At 39.0% G+C, this 18382-nt stretch overlaps 2 protein-coding genes across 21 annotated transcripts in view; one reads left to right on the top strand and one right to left on the bottom strand.

The window, feature by feature from the left end:
* The first annotated feature begins 1081 nt into the window (after positions 1 to 1081).
* Positions 1082 to 11701, top strand: LOC114478340 (cleft lip and palate transmembrane protein 1-like protein). Its single transcript, XM_028471342.1, has 17 exons — positions 1082 to 1441; positions 3131 to 3222; positions 3396 to 3573; positions 3648 to 3775; positions 4846 to 4924; positions 5022 to 5139; positions 6579 to 6673; positions 6758 to 6842; positions 6939 to 7039; positions 7119 to 7178; positions 7262 to 7312; positions 7394 to 7476; positions 8991 to 9025; positions 9158 to 9213; positions 9526 to 9570; positions 9654 to 9787; positions 10879 to 11701. The coding sequence occupies exons 1-17, from the start codon at positions 1241 to 1243 to the stop codon at positions 10943 to 10945; spliced, it is 1608 nt and encodes a 535-aa protein (XP_028327143.1). The 5' UTR covers positions 1082 to 1240; the 3' UTR covers positions 10946 to 11701.
* A 4645-nt stretch (positions 11702 to 16346) lies between these two features.
* LOC114478369 (focal adhesion kinase 1-like) overlaps positions 16347 to 18382 on the bottom strand; it is a 68615-nt gene continuing 66579 nt past the window's right edge. For all 20 annotated transcript variants that reach the window (XM_028471393.1, XM_028471392.1, XM_028471384.1 and 17 more), the window contains one exon: positions 16347 to 18147. In XM_028471393.1, coding sequence (XP_028327194.1) covers positions 18021 to 18147 — 127 coding nt within the window. In that variant the 3' untranslated portion in view covers positions 16347 to 18020. The remainder of the gene's footprint in view (positions 18148 to 18382) is intronic.

Genomic DNA, 18382 nt, shown 5'->3' with positions numbered 1-18382 from the left:
ATCTCGATAATTTTAATTCAAATTAAGTCGGACCAGAAAGACAAATCTGGGTTAAATTTGCTGATGCAAAATGCCACACAGGCACTTTTGGCTTTTTCTCCTATAAAAGACAGCACATGTGAGTGAGTTCTGTAGTGTGGCTTGTTTAAGGGAAGGTCTGGGTTAGGATGCACTCAGTAATACATCTAGCTGTGCGTTTCTGAGAAGTAGTGAAAGCCGCGACTACTAAAACAAGTATTTCAATAAAAAATAAGTTAAAAAAATAAATAAATGTATCGATATAGACTATATTGTAATTTTCTATATCGCCAAAATACAAAACTCGATATATCTTCAATATTGATATATTGCCTAGCCTTAAACACAACACAACATAACTAATTAAATACTCTTATTATTACACCATTATTAATTAAAGAGATCAGATTAGCATTTGAAAATGCTGGTTACTGTTTTGTTTTCATTTTTTGAAGTTGTATATTTAAAAAAAAAAATTAAACTGTTTGTTGTCACTTACTATTGAATCACAGGAATACCAAAATTAAAAGGAAATAAATGTGGAAATATAAAGAGAATTAATAATGAAAAATATATATACAAATGTAGTCATTTTCTTTTTCCATTTGCTTTGAGCCATCAAGTAAAAGCAATGTCATAACGAAAATGGAATAGACAAAGACAAAACAGAAAAAGCAACGTCAAAATGGAAAAAACAAAGACAATACAGAAAAAACAATGACAAAATCAAATAAGCAAAAGCAAAATGGAAAAAGCATGCACAAAATGGAAAAATTATTACATTTCTGTATATATATATATATATATATATATATATATATATATATATATATATATATATATATATATATATATTTATTATTGATTCTCTTTATATTTCCACATTTATTTTGGCTCTCCTGTGATTCCATAATTTACATGATCTATTTTAATAAATCAAAACAAATAAAAAACTAAACTTAAATTGTTCAAAATAATGAAAAGACGATGTCATTAGCATAGATATGACGTCGACAGACAGTCGCGCATGCTCAGTCAGCCTCAGAAAGTCAGCATCCCTTACTGGATGCTGATGACCGGAAGGATGCTGCGGGAGGAAGAGCACCGATTGCAGGCTATTGTTCGCCGCTTCATCCCTTCACACGGAGCCCTCTCTGTTTCAGTCAGTGTTTCTATGGTTACCCAGTAAAGGCTAGTGCACTGCCCACAGATATCCGCCACCATGTTCCCCTCGTGTCAGTCCAACGCGGAGGACGGAGGCGGTAAAAGACGCCCCGTGGCTAAGCTGCTGCTGGGAGTGTTCGTGGTGTACATGCTGCACACCGCATGGCTGCTCTACGGGTTCATCTACACCAAGCCCTGCGATAGAAGCAACGGAGAGCAATGCATCTCCTCCTACCTGTCTGCCAGACCCAGGCTACAGGTGAGCACAGGCCTCTGAGGCATCCAGAAAGCTGTTATTGCTTAGATAGTGTTTGTGCTTTAATTACAAACTGTACTTATTATTTAACAGAGGTGAAAGTAATGGATCACAAGTACTCACGTTACTGTAACTGAGTTGCTTTTATGGGTACTTTATTTACTTATTGTACTTTTTTTTTTTTGGAAATTTCAAAATGAGTGATTTTACATTTTAAAATAAGTAAAGTAATTTATTACATTTCCACACCGAACCATTACAAAGTAAATTATATTTTTTGATTAACGGACATTGTGAAACTACAAAAATGAAATGACCAGACAACAATCAAATGCATCACATCATTGCCGACCAACCTGAATAAAGTAATGCACAGCACTAAAACAGCATTGAATGCTGGGTATTTTTTCAGTTTTAGAGTTCGTAAATGTATCTATACTTATACTCTGATCATTTAAAAATTTTTTTTATTTAATTCATTGGTGCTTTGTGGATAATAAATTAAGTTCTGATTAGGGCTGAACGATTAATTGCATTTGCAATATTATCGCGATATCATATAACGCGATTTTCTAATCGCAAAGGCTGCAAATTTTTATTTTTTTATTAATTGTTTTGTTGTACTGTCCTGTTAAGTTCAGAGTTTTTAAGAAGTGCAGTCCACATGTTTACATGTTTCATGAAACGTGAACTTAGTTAGATTTGTAGGAGAGGTAAAGCCGCAGATTTGTTTGCTTTGTTGTTGTAATCTGTGCTTTAAAATGTATATTTCATATTTATTTAAAGTTTAAATAAATCTGAAATAGTTTATTATGAAACAGATTGATTTATTGCTTGTGTTCATTGAAAAATGCATGACCAGAGGCCCTTGAAAAAATAATCGCATATTAAATCACAATCTATAAGCAATATTGAGGGAAAAAAATCACAATTAGATTATTTTCCAAAATTGTTTAGCTCTAATCTTAACCCTGTATGTTCTATGTCAGTGGTTCTCAAACTTTTTTGGCTCAAGTACCCTGTTTCTCTTATTTTTGAATCCAACTCCTCCCTTTGTCCGACTACAACATTTTGCTTATAAAACTATTTAAAAAACAACTATAGAGGAATGAATGAGTGATAACACACATTTTAATGAATATATTTTGTAAATAAGTGGAAAGAAACAGTATTTAGGGCAATGGTTCGGAACCTTTTTTGGATCATGACCCATTTTTTTTCTAGAATTAGTTTTTGATCATGTTTGAGCTATATATATATATTCACAAAGTGAAAGTATAGAAATACAGCTGTTTAAGATTGTGTGTTGTTTAGAAAAGTCGTAATGAAAAAGTCTTCAACAGTTTTTGATAAGGAATTAACATTATAACAAGGTTAAAAGCTCCAAAAAGTTGATTTAGCATGATATAGGCCCTTTAAAAATTTCAACAATCTATTTTTAAATTTTTCAGAAATCTCAGGCAACCCCAACTAAACTGCAGGTGACCCCAAGGTGGACAGCACTGATTTAGTGGCTCCTGAATAGATTTATCTCTAGTTTTTATCATTTCCGATGGGACCAAGACTGACACTTTATTTGTTAATTTTCCTCTCTCTCTCTCTCTCTCTCTCTCTCTATATATATATATATATATATATATATATATTTCTATATCAAAATAAGGCCATGACCTTGTTTTTTCCTCCTTCCAGCTGAGCGTCTTCTCCTGTCTTATACCAGACAACAGCCCACTACGCCTTGAAGTTAAAATGGACCCCTTTGACCCTCACACTACTTTTGAGAGGTATGGTTGACATGTTGAAAGAAGACTACATTGAATGATACCTGGCATCAGCTGCAGGGATAAAGCAAAACAAGTTTGAATCTGTGTGTATAAAGTGAGTTGGTTCACTATTTTATATTGAATTGATCTCTCTCTCTCTCTCTCTCGCTCTCTCTCTCTCTCTCTCTCTTCAGGCTGGTGAATGTCTCTCTCCCAGAGGAAACCCGTGCCAATGGCACCCTGTACGCTGTTGTTTATGTTCACAAAGCAGGCGTTTCCCCTTTGGAGGACAGCAGAGAAGTTCACTATGCATCTCAGCTCACCACCTACATCCCCCCCGCCCTCACTGAAGGACAGAAGGACCCACACAAGGTTCACAGCCCTCTCTATCAATATTACCATGTCTCACCTGGCTGATAATGATTGTGTTTTGTGGGCTTCATTAGGGACTAGCATCCAAATCTGAGAGTCCCGTCTCTCACTGGCGGCCCCGTCTGTCAATCACCATGATGTCTGAGGATTTCACCTTTAACAAGGCGGGGCTTCCCAGTGATGTGCGTCGATATATGAGAGTGTAAGTGGCACATACTGTATCTGTGGAGGTCAGCTTGACTATAGGGCTTTACTGCGGCTATAAACCAGTCAGACACTAGCACTAATGTCCACGTCAGGACAAATTCAACCTTTAAACCAGAAAAAAAACATTTTTTAACAGGTGATATAATGCAAAATCATTTAAAATATTCTGATTATTTATGTAGAGTTAAAAGCTTTAACCCGTAAAGTCCACCGTCCCGTCAAAATGTATTTCCTCACTTATTCACGCCATTAAAGGATTAAATGCTTCTCAAATACAGCAGCATATAGTGTCATATACCGGTTGAAAGCCTAGAATCTCACTTTTTTAACCATATAAATTATTCTAAGACACAACCATCACAGCAAACACAGTCAAATATTTTGTCAAACTTGAGGAAAAAAATGGCGACATAAACAAGCCAGCACTCCTCACCTTTAAAGCAGTGCCATGTCTTACTAAGTCCATACATTCCATCAAAGGTGGTCTCAAAATCTTAATAGACAATAAAAAATCCAATGAATCCCAGCATTTAGTCCAAAACACAGAAAAACGGCTGCTGTGAGGCTGACCGTATCATTAAATTACAAATATTATGCGCTCAAGGACTCTTAAGTAGGATATTTTCCTCTGATACAATATATTATGCTTTAAATCCCAGTCAACTTTAACTATTGTGGCTAAATGTTAATCTAGAATGCTGATGTTCAACTCTTAGCTACTTTTTCACTCACTATTATCTATTAATATATTTGAAAATGTAACAAAGGTAAATTAATAAATAAATAAATAAGAAAATACATGCATAAACAACTATATTTGATTTGATTGTTCATTTTGCAAACATTGTGAATTTTCTTTATTTATATGATATTTGTACATCTCAAGTGTATAGTATGTGGATTTTATTAAATCATTTATTGATTCCTTTACTTAATATTTATTTTATTAAAATGAAAAAAATAATTTCACCATCTTCAGGTAACGCCTTTAAATGAATTAATTTAATAAACATGAGCCCGTTGGTGTGTCTGATGGTAACCGATGGTTCCGGCTTGTCGTTGCAGCTCCCATGAGGGCAGACAGATGTTCTACCTCCCCCTGCTGCTGGTGAATGAGCTCAGCTGCAGAGTCAGTGACCTGGTGGTACGAAACATCTCCTTACAAAGTCCCCACATCATGGATCAGAGCCACAGTTACCATTAGGCATGTCCTCATCACAGCTTTTCCACCCAAATGACAGGAGATCAGCAGCAGCACTGCTCAGCTTCCTCTCACCGTGTCCTACGAGGGGATCTCTCTCACTGGGTTCAGGTTCTGGGTTCATCTGCAGGACATAGTTTACTCCCTCAGACAATTCGGTAAGAAACAGAAAAACCCACGATAGTTGTCTTTGTGTTGTTCCACATGTGTATTTGAATCATGTTAGAAATATATTGAAATAATGCATAAACATGCTATACGTGCATCCAATAGGAAAGAGGAAACATAAACATTTGTTATTCGACTTTTACACACGCCTTAACACACATAGACACAAAATACTATATTTTCTACACCACATTCACACCACTGGATTCCTGTGGATTGTTTGCGTGGCATATTTTTTTTATTATATGTAAGGTTTTAATGATGTAAAGCACTTTGAATTATATTGTACATATGAAAAGCGCTTTATAAATAAAGTTTGATTGATTGATTGATGTGTATTCCAACCAGGGTTGGGGTCAATTACATTTTTCAATTACAATTATCCATGTTTAATTACAACTCAATTATGATCACCGTGACCAGCATTTTTTCCAATTACAGTAAAAAATGTATTCATAATTTTCCCCTGTAAGTCAATTACAATTACATTCTCAATTACTAAAGTACAATTAATCACAATTACTGAGCCTTTAATAAATAAGCCCATAAAATGTAACCCTCCTCTTGTGTTAGCGTTCTGTTAGCATCTCTTATTATAACAGGTACATTTTGACTTGCTATCATTTCTATCATCAACTTTGTTGTTTTTCATCTCTTGGTTTCCTTATTAGGCTTCCTAATCAATTAAAAATATTGGTATTCATATTTAGTGTGGGCGTCTGAGCCTGTTTTCTGTCAGTATACTGTACCACTAGATTTGTTTATTTATTTTTTTTAATGGTAAAATGATCCTCAAGAAAAAGTGGGAAAAGTTGATATTAAACACATTTTAATAATTGTTACCTACGTATGTGTTTTTATGGAATTTCCATGTCATTTACAATTACAAAGTCACACATCTGAACTCAATTACAATTCAATTACGATTACACAACAGCAACAGCTTTTTTCAATTACAAGTACAGTTATAATTACGCCATAACTGTAATTAATTATCAATTACGTGATTGCAATTATTATTACATTATTTGTAAGGTTTTCAGCTTTTTTATTGCCATGCATTTTGCAGGGTTAGAATTACTCACATCCATTGAAACTCTATGTAATAAAGACTCTACCTGTATTTTGAAAGCAGAGGCTTAGATTTATTAGGTATTTATGGTAAAACCACTGTTATATGTCAGAATAACAGTATATCCATAATATGTGGTTATAATGGGAGTCAATGGGACCAAATACATTCTATATCTCCTGTCCTATACATCTTGCAATAAAAGTGATCATGGGATTGTGAACATGACAATTGAATAAAACTCCTGGCAAAGGTTCATACAATGAGGTAATGAGAATTAAAAAAAAACTGAAAAAGCAGAAGGTACACGTTTGGCCCCCAAAAAGTTTTGTTTTTTTTTTTTGGTGTTTTTTTAAGGCTTTACAGAGGAGAACATTGACGAGATTAAAGAAACTCTTGTGGGATCAAACCTTTACATGTTGGTGTTGACAGCACTCGTCACAGCACTGCAGGTCAGACTTTACGCTTCCATATTGTTGGTTTAACAGCTTTTTAATCAGTTACGATGAAATCAAAGTGCTTTTGAATGTCTTTAGCTTATCTGTGAGTTTCTGGCTCTCAAAAATGACATCAGTGCGTGGAGACAAAAGAAGAGCATGATGGGAATGTCCAGGAAGTCAGGTAATCTTTCCAAAGGTTTGGTTCAAAATAGTAACAGAAACAGTGAGAGTGTAAAATCTTACACCATGTCCGTGTTTGTCCTTTTCCTTCTCCCAGTTCTGTGGCGTAGCCTCTGTACGCTGCTGATTTTCCTCCATCTCCTGGAGCAGACCAGCCTGTTGGTCCTGCTTCCTGTCGGCCTGGGGGCGTGTGTGGAGGTCAAACTGATTGCTGCTTAACAACACAAACTAAAAGTGTCCGTTTTTTACCTCCTGATTTCACCTGCGTGTTTTCCAGGTGTGGAAGGTGTTTAAAGTGTTTAAAATCCAGCTGCCTTGTAAAAACAGCAGGATTAATGTGAGTGTGAAGCATTTAAACAGAGACATTTGGTAAATCATTTAATATGTGAATAAAGGACGTGTCGCTGTTTTGATGTACAGGTAAACAAGCTGGATGAAGAGGAGAGAAAAACAGTGGAGTTTGACACACAGGTTTGGCTTAGTTACAGCTCTGCTTTGACCGTGTGTGTGTGTGTGTTTTTGATTTTTATATTCAGTCTGTGTTTTCTCCAGGCGTCCAAGTACTTGTCCTACTTGGTCTATCCCCTGTGCATCAGTGGAGCTGTTTTCTCTCTGGCCTACTTACGACAAAAGAGGTGAGCATATCTGGAGAATGTGATCCGTGTCTTCTTACACTTTTTTTATTGTTAAGGGGCAAGAAGAGGTAGATAACACGGTCAGGAAACGAGCCATTTTAGCATAATCCCTTCATTCTTTCCTAAGAATTGCACTAAATCCAAGTAAAAAAAAAGGTCTATAGAGTGCTTAAAGGTGCAGTCTGCAACTCGTATAAAACTGACTTTTTGTCATAGTTGCTAAAGTTGTCATTATGTAAGGACAGCTTTACGTGAAACTAGTAGTTTGTGTGAAAAAAAACAGACTCATTGAGTCCCTCCTGCTGCTCCTGCAGCCTTTGGCAAATTGCCAGAATGCACCGCGACCGAGCAAAAAAAAAAAAAAACCATTCAGAGTGTTTGATGGGCTGTCTGACAGCTGTTGCCCACAGGCCCTGCCCATTTCCCGGAGCTAGAGCGCCCTCTTTTTTACAGTGTATGGTCTGGAGGAGTAGAAGATGGAATTGGTGACTTTTCTGTTTGATTTACATTATGTTTCTGTTGTAATTATTACACTAGAACTATGTTGTGCATGTGTTGTTTGTGTGCACGTAGCAGCCTCCGTGTGAGCTGCTGTAAGTGACACTGTGTTGTTGCTGTCGGACTAACGTTAGCTTGTTAGCTCTTCTTAGGGAGGGACTTTGGAAAGGTTGGAGGCAGGGTAAGAGAGCCGCGGGGAGGGAGGGGGAGAGGGGGATCTGAGAATTGCGGACTGCACCTTTAACAAACCTTTTGTGTATCTGAATTCTCAAACCCAACAAAATCAATTTTTTTAAACCTTTTTATTTATTCTATCACTATTGATTTTCAGTTGGGTATACCACACACAAAAAAAAGATTCTTCACATTTATTTACGTACAATATTTATTTATTTATTTATTTTTTAACTCCTTTTAAATGTTACTTTGACCATTAAAATCCTCCAGTGAGTTTTGTGTCTCCATGCAACATCATTGCACATATATTATTTATGGCAGTGGCGATCCATACGTTTACCGTATCAATATGCCGACATTCTATCCGTACGCAGCGCCCCTATTTGGCCAGTTTAGGTCACATGATCGGTCAGTCATTGATCAGTTTAGGTCACGTGACTGAGACTAAACCTATCTCTTACCCTAACCCTAAAAATTGTTGCGATATTGGTTATAACCTAATCCTAACCCTAAAACGCTACATACTTGTACTTCGGTAACAGTACCAATAGCACCGGGGGTTGACCGTAAGGCAACCGGATGGTAACTTTTTTTATTTATCTACCATACTTACATACTGTTACTATGTGTTTCTAATGCAGAAATTACTTATTAGTGTAACTAATGCATGATTGATTACTACTGCTAAAGCAAAGAAAAGACATCAAATTAAAAAAACACAAAACAAACACAGTTTTAAAATGAAATCCCCAAGATCCCAACTTCAGGAAACTTAGATGTAAATAAACAGTGTAAATCACTTTTTGCTGCTGTAACAATTGATTGTTTTTGTCCAATAGTTACTATAGCTGGCTGATCAACAGTCTGGTGACTGGTGAGTTGTTTCCTCATGTAATCTGATATTTTATTCCATTCTATTAGAAAAAAAAACACATACAGAGCAGAGTGTAACGCTTTCAGAAATATTTACGACACTAACATGGTGGTGATGTTTCAATCCTCACAGGAGTCTATGCATTTGGTTTTCTGTCAATGGCTCCTCAGCTCTTCATTAACTACAAGGTACCATCTAATTCCAGCAAGTTCATTTTGTCTTCTTAAAGTTCCATTTATTCAGACAACTTTCTTCAGAATATTTACTTTGTTCTCCTGACATGTTTCGACTGCCAACTGTCTGTCTTCCTCAGAGGCATCCACTGATCTCTTTCAGATAGGCTGCCTCAAAACATGTCAGGACATCAAAGTCAATTTCCTGATAAACATTGTCTGAATAAATGAAACCGTAACATATTAAGGTACGATCTATTTGTGAACGAGACGTGTGCGAGAATATCCGTTCATTTCTTTACGTTTGATTCCCTCTTACTCCCACAGCTGAAGACTGTCAGTCACCTGCAGGGCACAGTGTTGTTGTACAGAGTGAGTAGTTTGTTGGTTCACCCACAAGCAGTGACTGATGTGTTCTGATTGGGTGACTAACCTCCTCTTCCTCTCTCTAACAGGGAGTGAACACGTTCATTTCAGACCTGTGCTCGTGCGCTTTGTTCCTCTCGTCCTCTGCGTCCTTCTCCTCCTCTCATCAACTGTCCTGCTTCAGAGATGAGCTCCTTTTTGTCCTCTACCTCTACCAGAGAAGGTTTGAGTCCACATGGCACGAGAGATTATTCAACACATCCAGTAATGAGAGGTCACAGCTAAACACTGAAATTACTTTACTCTATTCCATCTAATATCCTACAAAGAATAGCTACATCTTTACTTCCATCCCAGTGTTGCCACTTCACCACTCCGAGTCAGGAATGCTCCAGTTTTGCAGGTTTCAAGGGTCATTTGAAAGTGTGGCTGTCTCCGTGTTTGTGGAACTTTGGGTGAATCTGACGGAGGAACTTGGATTGGTTGACTTTGATGGATGGTTGTCTGGTTTTAATCAAGTAGCGGTCCATGATGTATCGCAGCTTCAGGTAGCCGTGACATAGTCTGTGGCTGTGTGTGGGTTGAGGGGCGGAAGCGGCGGCGGTTTCGCTACGGAGCTGCCGTGAACAGCGTTCCGCTCCAGAGAATAATAAGTTGACAACAGAGGCAGTTTTGGCCCGTGGAACTAAGTTTTTAGGGGCATTCTTGGCTAAATTGAGGGACAAATGGCCCGTGGTAATTTCCCACATGGGAATTTATCGTTTATATCGTGGGATGACATATTCTTACCGGTGAGAATATTTTTGACGATAAATCATAAACAAAATATTGCACATTCCTAACGTACAGTATATTCTATATTAAACCACAGTGTTTGTTTTACACGTGAGGTAGGAGGAGAGGTAGGAGCTCACATTCTTATAGGGTAGGAGGAGTTTCCACTAGGTGATGTCACCTGGCGAGAAAAATCCAATTCGACTTTTTACAAAATATGGAATAACAAGAGGAGGAAACAGAACTTTTAACTTTGTCCCTCTGAATGAGGCTAAAGGGATGTATATCACTGTAGCAAAACCATTATAAAGTGAATTTTTCATAATACGGCTCCTTTAAAAAAAATGAAGACAAAATATTAGCGCATTTGCACTTTAGCTGCAATGGTCACTTAATTTCTGGTCTATCCTCAGCTAAATGTCGTTATATTTAAGTCTTTGTATTTTATGGTACTGTCCATGCTGTCTGAATTTGTCACAAATATAAATTTATAATGAATTAGTCGTGTAATAGTGACATCATACCTGATATCTTCCCCAGGCGCTACGCACCCAAACAAAGGAGGCGAGAATCTGCCTCCCACGCCAAGAAAATGAAGACTCACTGACGAGAAGCCAGGATTCCTGCATTAAAACCTAAAGGATTGTCCATAATAAGCAGATGGACACTAATGATCTGTAAAGATGTGAAACTAAGGACCGCCTGATTGTGTGTGGAAGACTTTGCACTCGTCATGCTGCTGCTGCTGCTTTGTCCTCATCGTTGATAAAAAGCTCTTCTCCTCACCATGAGCTCTCACAAACTGGCATTTAGCTTCTCCCGCTGGCTTACACATAACCCAAGGTTTTCTACATGTTACTCTAACTTTTTCCACGGATCAATGTTCAGAAAGTCGTCTTCAACTTTCACTGAAGAAAAGTTTTCTCCACAGTTCACACGGACTGTGTTTTGCAGATCAGCTGTGTGAACATTTTATAAAGATTCTCCAATGACTTCAGAACTTTGTACGGTTTTGAACATCGCCACCCCACAACATGAATGTCAGGGGTCTACTCGTCATTATGTGCAGAGTTTGCATGTTCTTCCTGCTTCAGAAGATAAACTGTGGTATATAAAACAAGGCTGGGTTTATTTTCCCTGGAACAACATGTGTAAAGTTGGTCCTGCAGTGCTGCACACACCATGCAATACTTTGTGAAAAGCATGTTTTCTTCTGTTTCGATGAACTACGGCGGAACGTCTCTGCGCCGAATAGCACGTACCAAGTTTCCGAGAATTCAGTCAAATGACTCGGTTCCACTGAGTAAAAAATTGGTGCCCCCTGGCACATACGGAGTAATGGGCCCCATTCATATATTGGTATGTGTCAATGATTTGGTGCCACCAACTGTCGCAATATTTGACTCACAAATAAATGAGAAAACGACTTTAATGGAAATTGCCAAAAAAAGGGGGGTGGGCCTCTCGTGCCCCTAATCGAATTGTGCGAGGCATTTTAGTAATCTACATTGAAATGGTATATCACATGACTATGTTCCCATATATTTGGAAACGACCAGAAAAGGGGGGTGAGCCCCCAGGCCCCTAATCGAATTGTGCGAGACATAATGGTAATCTACGTTGATTCACCTTTGAAACAATATAACGCACGATTATGTTCTCATAAATTTGGAAATAACCGGAAATGGGGGGTGGGTCCCCCGGCCCCATTCCAAAAAGGGCTCTGAGCATCTCCATCCATCCATCCATTTTCTTCCGCTTTTATCCGGGGCCGGGTCGCAGAGGCAGCAGTCTCAGCAGAGATGCCCAGACCTCCCGATCCACGCGTACCTCCTTCAGCCATTCTGGGGGGACCCCGAGGCGACACCAGGCCAGCTCAGAGACATAGTCCCTCCAACGTGTCCTGGGCCTTCCACGAGGCCTCTTCCCAATAGGACATGCCTGAAACAACTCACAAGGGAGGCGACCAGGAGGCATCCGAAACAGAGCCACCTCAGCTGGCTCCTTTCGACGTGAAGGAGCAGCGACTCTACTCCGAGCTCCTCCCGAGTGACTGAGCTTCTCACCCTATCACGAAGGGTGCGCCCAGCCACCCTGCGAAGGAAACTCATTTCGGCCGCCTGTATCCGCGATCTTGTCCTTTCGGTCATTACCCAAATGACCATAGGTGAGGGTAGGAACGTAGATCGATCAGTAAATTGAGAGCTTTGCCCCCCCGACTCAGCTCCCTCTTCACCACGACGGTCTGATACAGTGACCGCATCACTGCTGACGCAGCACCGATCCGTCTATTGATCTCAAGAAGGGGGATCAGAGGGTGTGCTCCAACTACAGAGGGATCACACTCCTCTGGGTGCTGGAGAGGAGGATCCGGTCGATAGTTGAACCTCGGATTCAGGAGGAACAATGCGGTTTTCGTCCTGGTCGCGGCACACTGGACTAGCTCTATACCCTTCATCGGGTGCTCGAGGGTTCGTGGGAGTTCGCCCAACCAGTCCACATGTGTTTTGTGGATCTGGAGAAGGCGTTCGACCGTGTCCCTCATGGTGCCCTGTGGGGGGTGCTCCGGGAGTATGGGGTCCGGGGCCCTTTGCTAAGGGCTGTCCGTTCCCTGTATGACCGCAGCAGGAGCCTGGTTCGCATTGCCGGCAGTAAGTCAGACCTGTTCCCAGTGCATGTTGGTCTCCGCCAGGGCTGCCCTTTATCACCGGTTCTGTTCATTATTTTTATGGACAGAATTTCTTGGTGCAGCCAGGGACCGGAGGGAACCTCAGGATTTCATCTCTGCTGTTTGCAGATGATGCTGTTCTGTTGGCTTCATGAAATCGGGACCTTCAGTGTGCACTGGGGCGGTTTGCAGCCGAGTGTAAAGCGGCCGGGATGAGGATCAGCACCTCCAAATCTGAGGTCATGGTTCTCCACCGGAAAAAGGTGGCTTCCCCTCTCTGGGTCGGCGTAGAGTCCTTGCCTCAAGTGGAGGAGTTCAAGTATCTCGGGGTCTTGTTCTCGAGTGAGGGTCGGATGGAGCTCTGAGCATCTCATCATATTTATTCATAGAGTATTCATACCAAACGGGCTAATGGGCCCCATTAATATATTGGTATGTGTCAATGATTCGGTACCACCAACCATCATAATATTTGACTTACAAATAAATGAGAAATGCACTTTTGTTTTTGTCTTTGCTCGGGCTCCGAGGGTTGATGCGTACACATCCATAGATTATACTACCAAATTTCAACTCAATCCGTTCACGAATAACAGGAGTAGCGATTTTAACTATTGTACGCAACAAGAAGAACAAAAACAAAGTGAGGGCGTTTTGAGTCCGGTATCCTGGCCTAATCAATAGTTCCTGCAATGAAAACTGAGTCCAGTGCATCACAGCTTCAGTCAGTGACTGCATTTAGATCATTTCTTTAGCATACGTAGACATAAGACAGTCTTCCAAGATATTATGTTATGGTTTCATTTATTCAGACAACTTTTTTTTTCAGTAAATTTACTTTAATCTCTTGACGTGTTTCGACTGCCAACTGTCAGTCTTCCTCAGAGGCATCTACTGATTGCTTTGATGTATCCCTATGACTTATTTCATAAGTAAAGCAGTAATCTAGCATCTACTGGATGTACATTTCCTGAAAAAAAGTTAAATAATAATAATAAATGAAACCTTAACATAATATTATATAATTTAAAAAAAGAAGACAATGAACTTGCTGTTATTAGTCTTCCAAGATGTTCTCTATCTGAACATATTAATATTTATGCATCCGTCAGTTTAATAGCAGCATGTATAGATTACAGACATGTAGATAGCAACAGTTTCTGCTTTAACATTTGACACATTTTCCTTACATAGAAACTGAACGTTTTTCAAGCTAATAATTAATCCGTACACATACTACCTACAGATTACAGTGAAGAGAACGTTGAAAGAATCCTCTCCCGTTTAATTCTCCCTGAATAAAACAAACGTGTTTATTACTTCTTTAACTTGTGTTTCTGAACCGTTTTGGGTTTATTTGTTGAGTCATGAAAAAGCACTTGCCCTGAGTCACAGGTTTGAATCAGCTTTTTTTTGTGTGGATGAAATTATCACATTGACACCAAGATATGTCAATCCCAACTATTGTTTGTTTTGCAGGTAAAATGCCATTTTAAAAACAGTATTTCAATGTTCATTGAGTATTTTTCAGACACAAGTCAACAATAAACGTTAAAAAATATTATCGGCCCAACCCTCTTTTCATTGACTATATAACTAGGAAAGTGAAAGCGATGAGTCGTAAGAATGTGGCCTTTGAAGGTGAACTTTCTCAGAGGTTTTCTATGAAACACAGCTTATTACCAGTCCCCCCATTTAGAGAGTTAAACTGGTATTTTAACGCACAGGTTTGTCTATTTTCAATGCAGAGGCAGACAATCAGGAGCCGTGAGCTGTTAAAAAGCAGACAAACACATCTGATGTCTGCGTTTGTGACAAAAACCTGAGATAGAATCATAAGCTATATTTTCATTTAGGCAAATTCCATTTTTATTTTTGGTTAAATGCATAAATTTGACTGTTTTGGCTGTTGATTATGGAAAGCTGAATCAGCAAATATTAGATATCAAAGCTCAGTTTCCTGTACTAGTTAGGTCTTTGACTGCACTAGTTTACTAGTAGAACACTGAAACGAGAGAAAAAAACCCTACATGTTAACTAGTAAGGTGCTAAATATCCACAAGTTAACTAGTAACATGTACTTTGTGTTTACTAGTTAACTAGTGAGCCTGAAAATGTTTACTAGTTAACTAGTTAGAGCCAAGATGTCCACTAGTTAAACTAGCTTGACTATTTTTAACCTTACTAGTTAACTAGTTAGGATAGTTTTTACAAGTTAACTAGTAAAAGTTCACTAGTTATACTAGAGATGTCTTTGAGGCATACTAGTGAACCAGTGAGGCTCTAAATGTTCACTAGTGAACAGCGAACATATGTCCATTAGTTGCACTTGCATTGTTTTTACGAGTCATACTGGTTAACTTGTGAGTTTTAAATGTTTTACTAGTAGACTAGTTAGATCTAAAATGTCACTCGTAACACTTGTTGCACAAAATGATAATGAGGAGGAGGGGAATAAGTGAAGATGGAGGCTTCCAATAGGCTCTCAAAATAATATCAAATCAGGACCCAGGATTTTGTTATAACCCCACTCACCTCATTTACATATTGCACACTAGTCAACTAGTTGGTTTAAAGGATTTAAACAAGTAAACTGGTTGATATCTGTCTTCATCTTACTAGTTAACTAGTCAAACTCATAACTAGTTATACTAGTGAAGAATTATTTTGGTGTTCTAGGTAACTTGTAAGAGAAACTGTGTCACCTAGTCACAGTAGTTGGAGTATTTCAATTATAGTTAACTAGTGAGGCTCAGAAATGTTTACTACTTAACTAGTAAATGCTAAAATGTGAACTAGTCACTAGTGAGAACAGTGTTTTTGGCCTCAGTAATAAACTAGTGGAAGACTTTGAGTGACACTAGTAAACTAGTTGTGGACAAAACATGGTACTAGTGGACATCTGTGTTCAACTAGTTAACTAGCATGTAAACTTGTAGCATACAATTAGTTAACATGTAGGGATTTTTTCTCTCTACTAGTTTACTAGTACATGTTTCAGTGTTCTACTAGTAAACTAGTGCAGTCAAAGACCTCACTAGTACAGGAAACTGAGCTTTAATATCAAATATATCTAATATTTGCTGAATCAGCGTTCTGTCACAGGTGAAAAGAAAGCAGGTAAACTAAATCCAATCCCAGCGCTAAAATAGAATACTGGTGATGAATTACTAGAAGACACAAAACAAATGCACTCAGCAGTAGAAATGTGTTTTTGTGAGGACTGAGATGAAGATCATCCCTCCATTTATTGGACAGACGTATGGACAGACGGACCTTGATGAGCTAATGCTTTAAATTATTTCTGAAATCAACAAAAAAAAAAAAAATGCAGAAATGCTGATTTGTTTTCCATTATTTTATTCCATGTTTTTTCTTCAGGGACAGAATAAAATAAAAACCAGTGTTTACTAGTACGTGTTCTGTACAATTCACCAGTGATACACACCAGTATAGCTTACAATATACCAACATGAGCAGATTTACACAACAACATGAAGTAAAAATAGATTGTTTCTTGGGTTCTTTTCTCTTTGCATTTTTTTTTTTTAACTTTATTTTATTTTTTTTACATTTGAACCGCGTAGCACCCAGAGGATTGATGTTTCCCTGCTGACGGAACACAGAGGTTGATTCATCTGGGTCTGAAAGGGTTTGAAAAAAGTTTGTGTTGAATGGATTCATTTTTTTGGTGGGGGGTCTGTGGAAATACGCTCTTCTACGTAACAGTATGTCATGCTTTACCAGTATGGTCTGTTTCATTCAGACAGCGGGAAAACTCCATAGGTTGTCGGAAATAACAGAGACACACCTGGTCTGTGTTTACACAGTGTTTTACTGGAACACTTTCCACTCGTGTCACTTCACCAATCGTGTGTGTGTGTGTGTGTGTGTGTGTGTGTTTCCAAGCAACAACTGATTTTTTAAACGTTTTCCACTGACACAGAAAAATATAATTTAAAAAAACAACATCAAATGTAGTGAAAGATTGAGGTTTGATTGTAGGGAAACATCTATTGTTTGTGATTGTACACTTAAGTCAGTTCATTGAACACGAGAAGGAAAGAAGACCATTTCTTGGTTGTGTTATTGTGTTATCGATCGCAGAAGAGGAAGTAGACGGACTGCTCTCATCGTAAAAAGTTGAAAACAGTGAGTCAGCCGAAATAAAACCTGAAAATGGAGCAGAGTAAAATGGGTGCGAGTTCCCTGCCTGGTGGTTTCACTCAGGTCGAGTGGGATTCTTCACATTTGGAGTCGTTAAAACTTGCTCAGAGAGCTGCTGAGGAAGACTGCAGGAGGAGCGGAGCAGCGAAAGAGTAAAAGATATTTAAAAAAGGATGACATGTAGTGCTGCTGCTGCTTCAGACTCAGAGCTTTCATCTGCCGTTCCTGTTGCTCCCTCCGCCTATAAATAAAAAGTGGAGAGACGGAGGAAGCTCAGGAATGGCTGCAGGAGATGAAAAGGCTGTTAAAGCGTCTGATCTGCCACAGGGAAAGACTTCACAGATGCTCCGACACAGCTCCAGGCTGATGTCCAAAGTCTAGTCTCATCATCAGGTCTGTGTGCTGATAAGTTCACATCAATCCCAGAAAAGGTTTGATAGCTCAAATAATCCAGGTGGCAACATGCCTTGATTGTGACAGAGTCCCCGTTGGGTGTACAAGTGTTTAAAGTGCTCGGGCGTGAACCCAGCATGCTCTCTCTAACTCCTCCTGTTGGTTTTTGTTCCAGCCCAAAGTGGGCGTGGATGTCAGGTACCTGATTTAGAAAGTGAAACTCACAGTGGTGGAGATTATAATCCCAGATGAACGAACGGTCTCACATTAGGAGAGATTCTACTTCAAAAGAGTCCTTCACAGATTGTTTTCAAAGTCGCTGATAAAAAAACGAAGGCGTCTCCAGAAACTCTCGTACCTCACGACTGAGGCCACTTTCTACAGTTCTTTGCTTCTTGACAGCCTATAGACATCACTGCAATGTCTTCTGTTGGTCAGCATGGAGGGGGAGCGGCTAGTGTGGGCGGGACTGGGCCATCATTTTGAGCCGGGATTGGTCGATGACGTCCAGCAGGTTCTTTGCATCAACAGCGAGAGCGTGAGCTGCAGTCAGCATCTGCTTCTTGTAATCCTGCTGGAGGCTGAGGAAGAACACATTGTACACACATTATACAACACAGAAATACGCTTTATTAGGAAACCAGAAAATAAACTAAAGCTGAAAACTAGTTCATCTCAAAGTTCTTCAGACCAGGAGAAACTTAACCTGAGAACACAAAACAGTGTTTTGTGACCAATAACGGTTCAAATCAGTCATATATGTCAAAACATGGTTAAATATCTCCCTATAACCAATGAACCAGCGGAGGGCACCAC

The sequence above is a fragment of the Gouania willdenowi genome, chromosome 16 (assembly GCF_900634775.1).
Source record: "Gouania willdenowi chromosome 16, fGouWil2.1, whole genome shotgun sequence".
In the NCBI taxonomy this organism is placed as follows: Eukaryota; Metazoa; Chordata; class Actinopteri; order Blenniiformes; family Gobiesocidae; genus Gouania; species Gouania willdenowi.
Note: the sequence above shows the minus strand (reverse complement) of the source record. Positions and strands in the feature narration are given on the sequence as shown.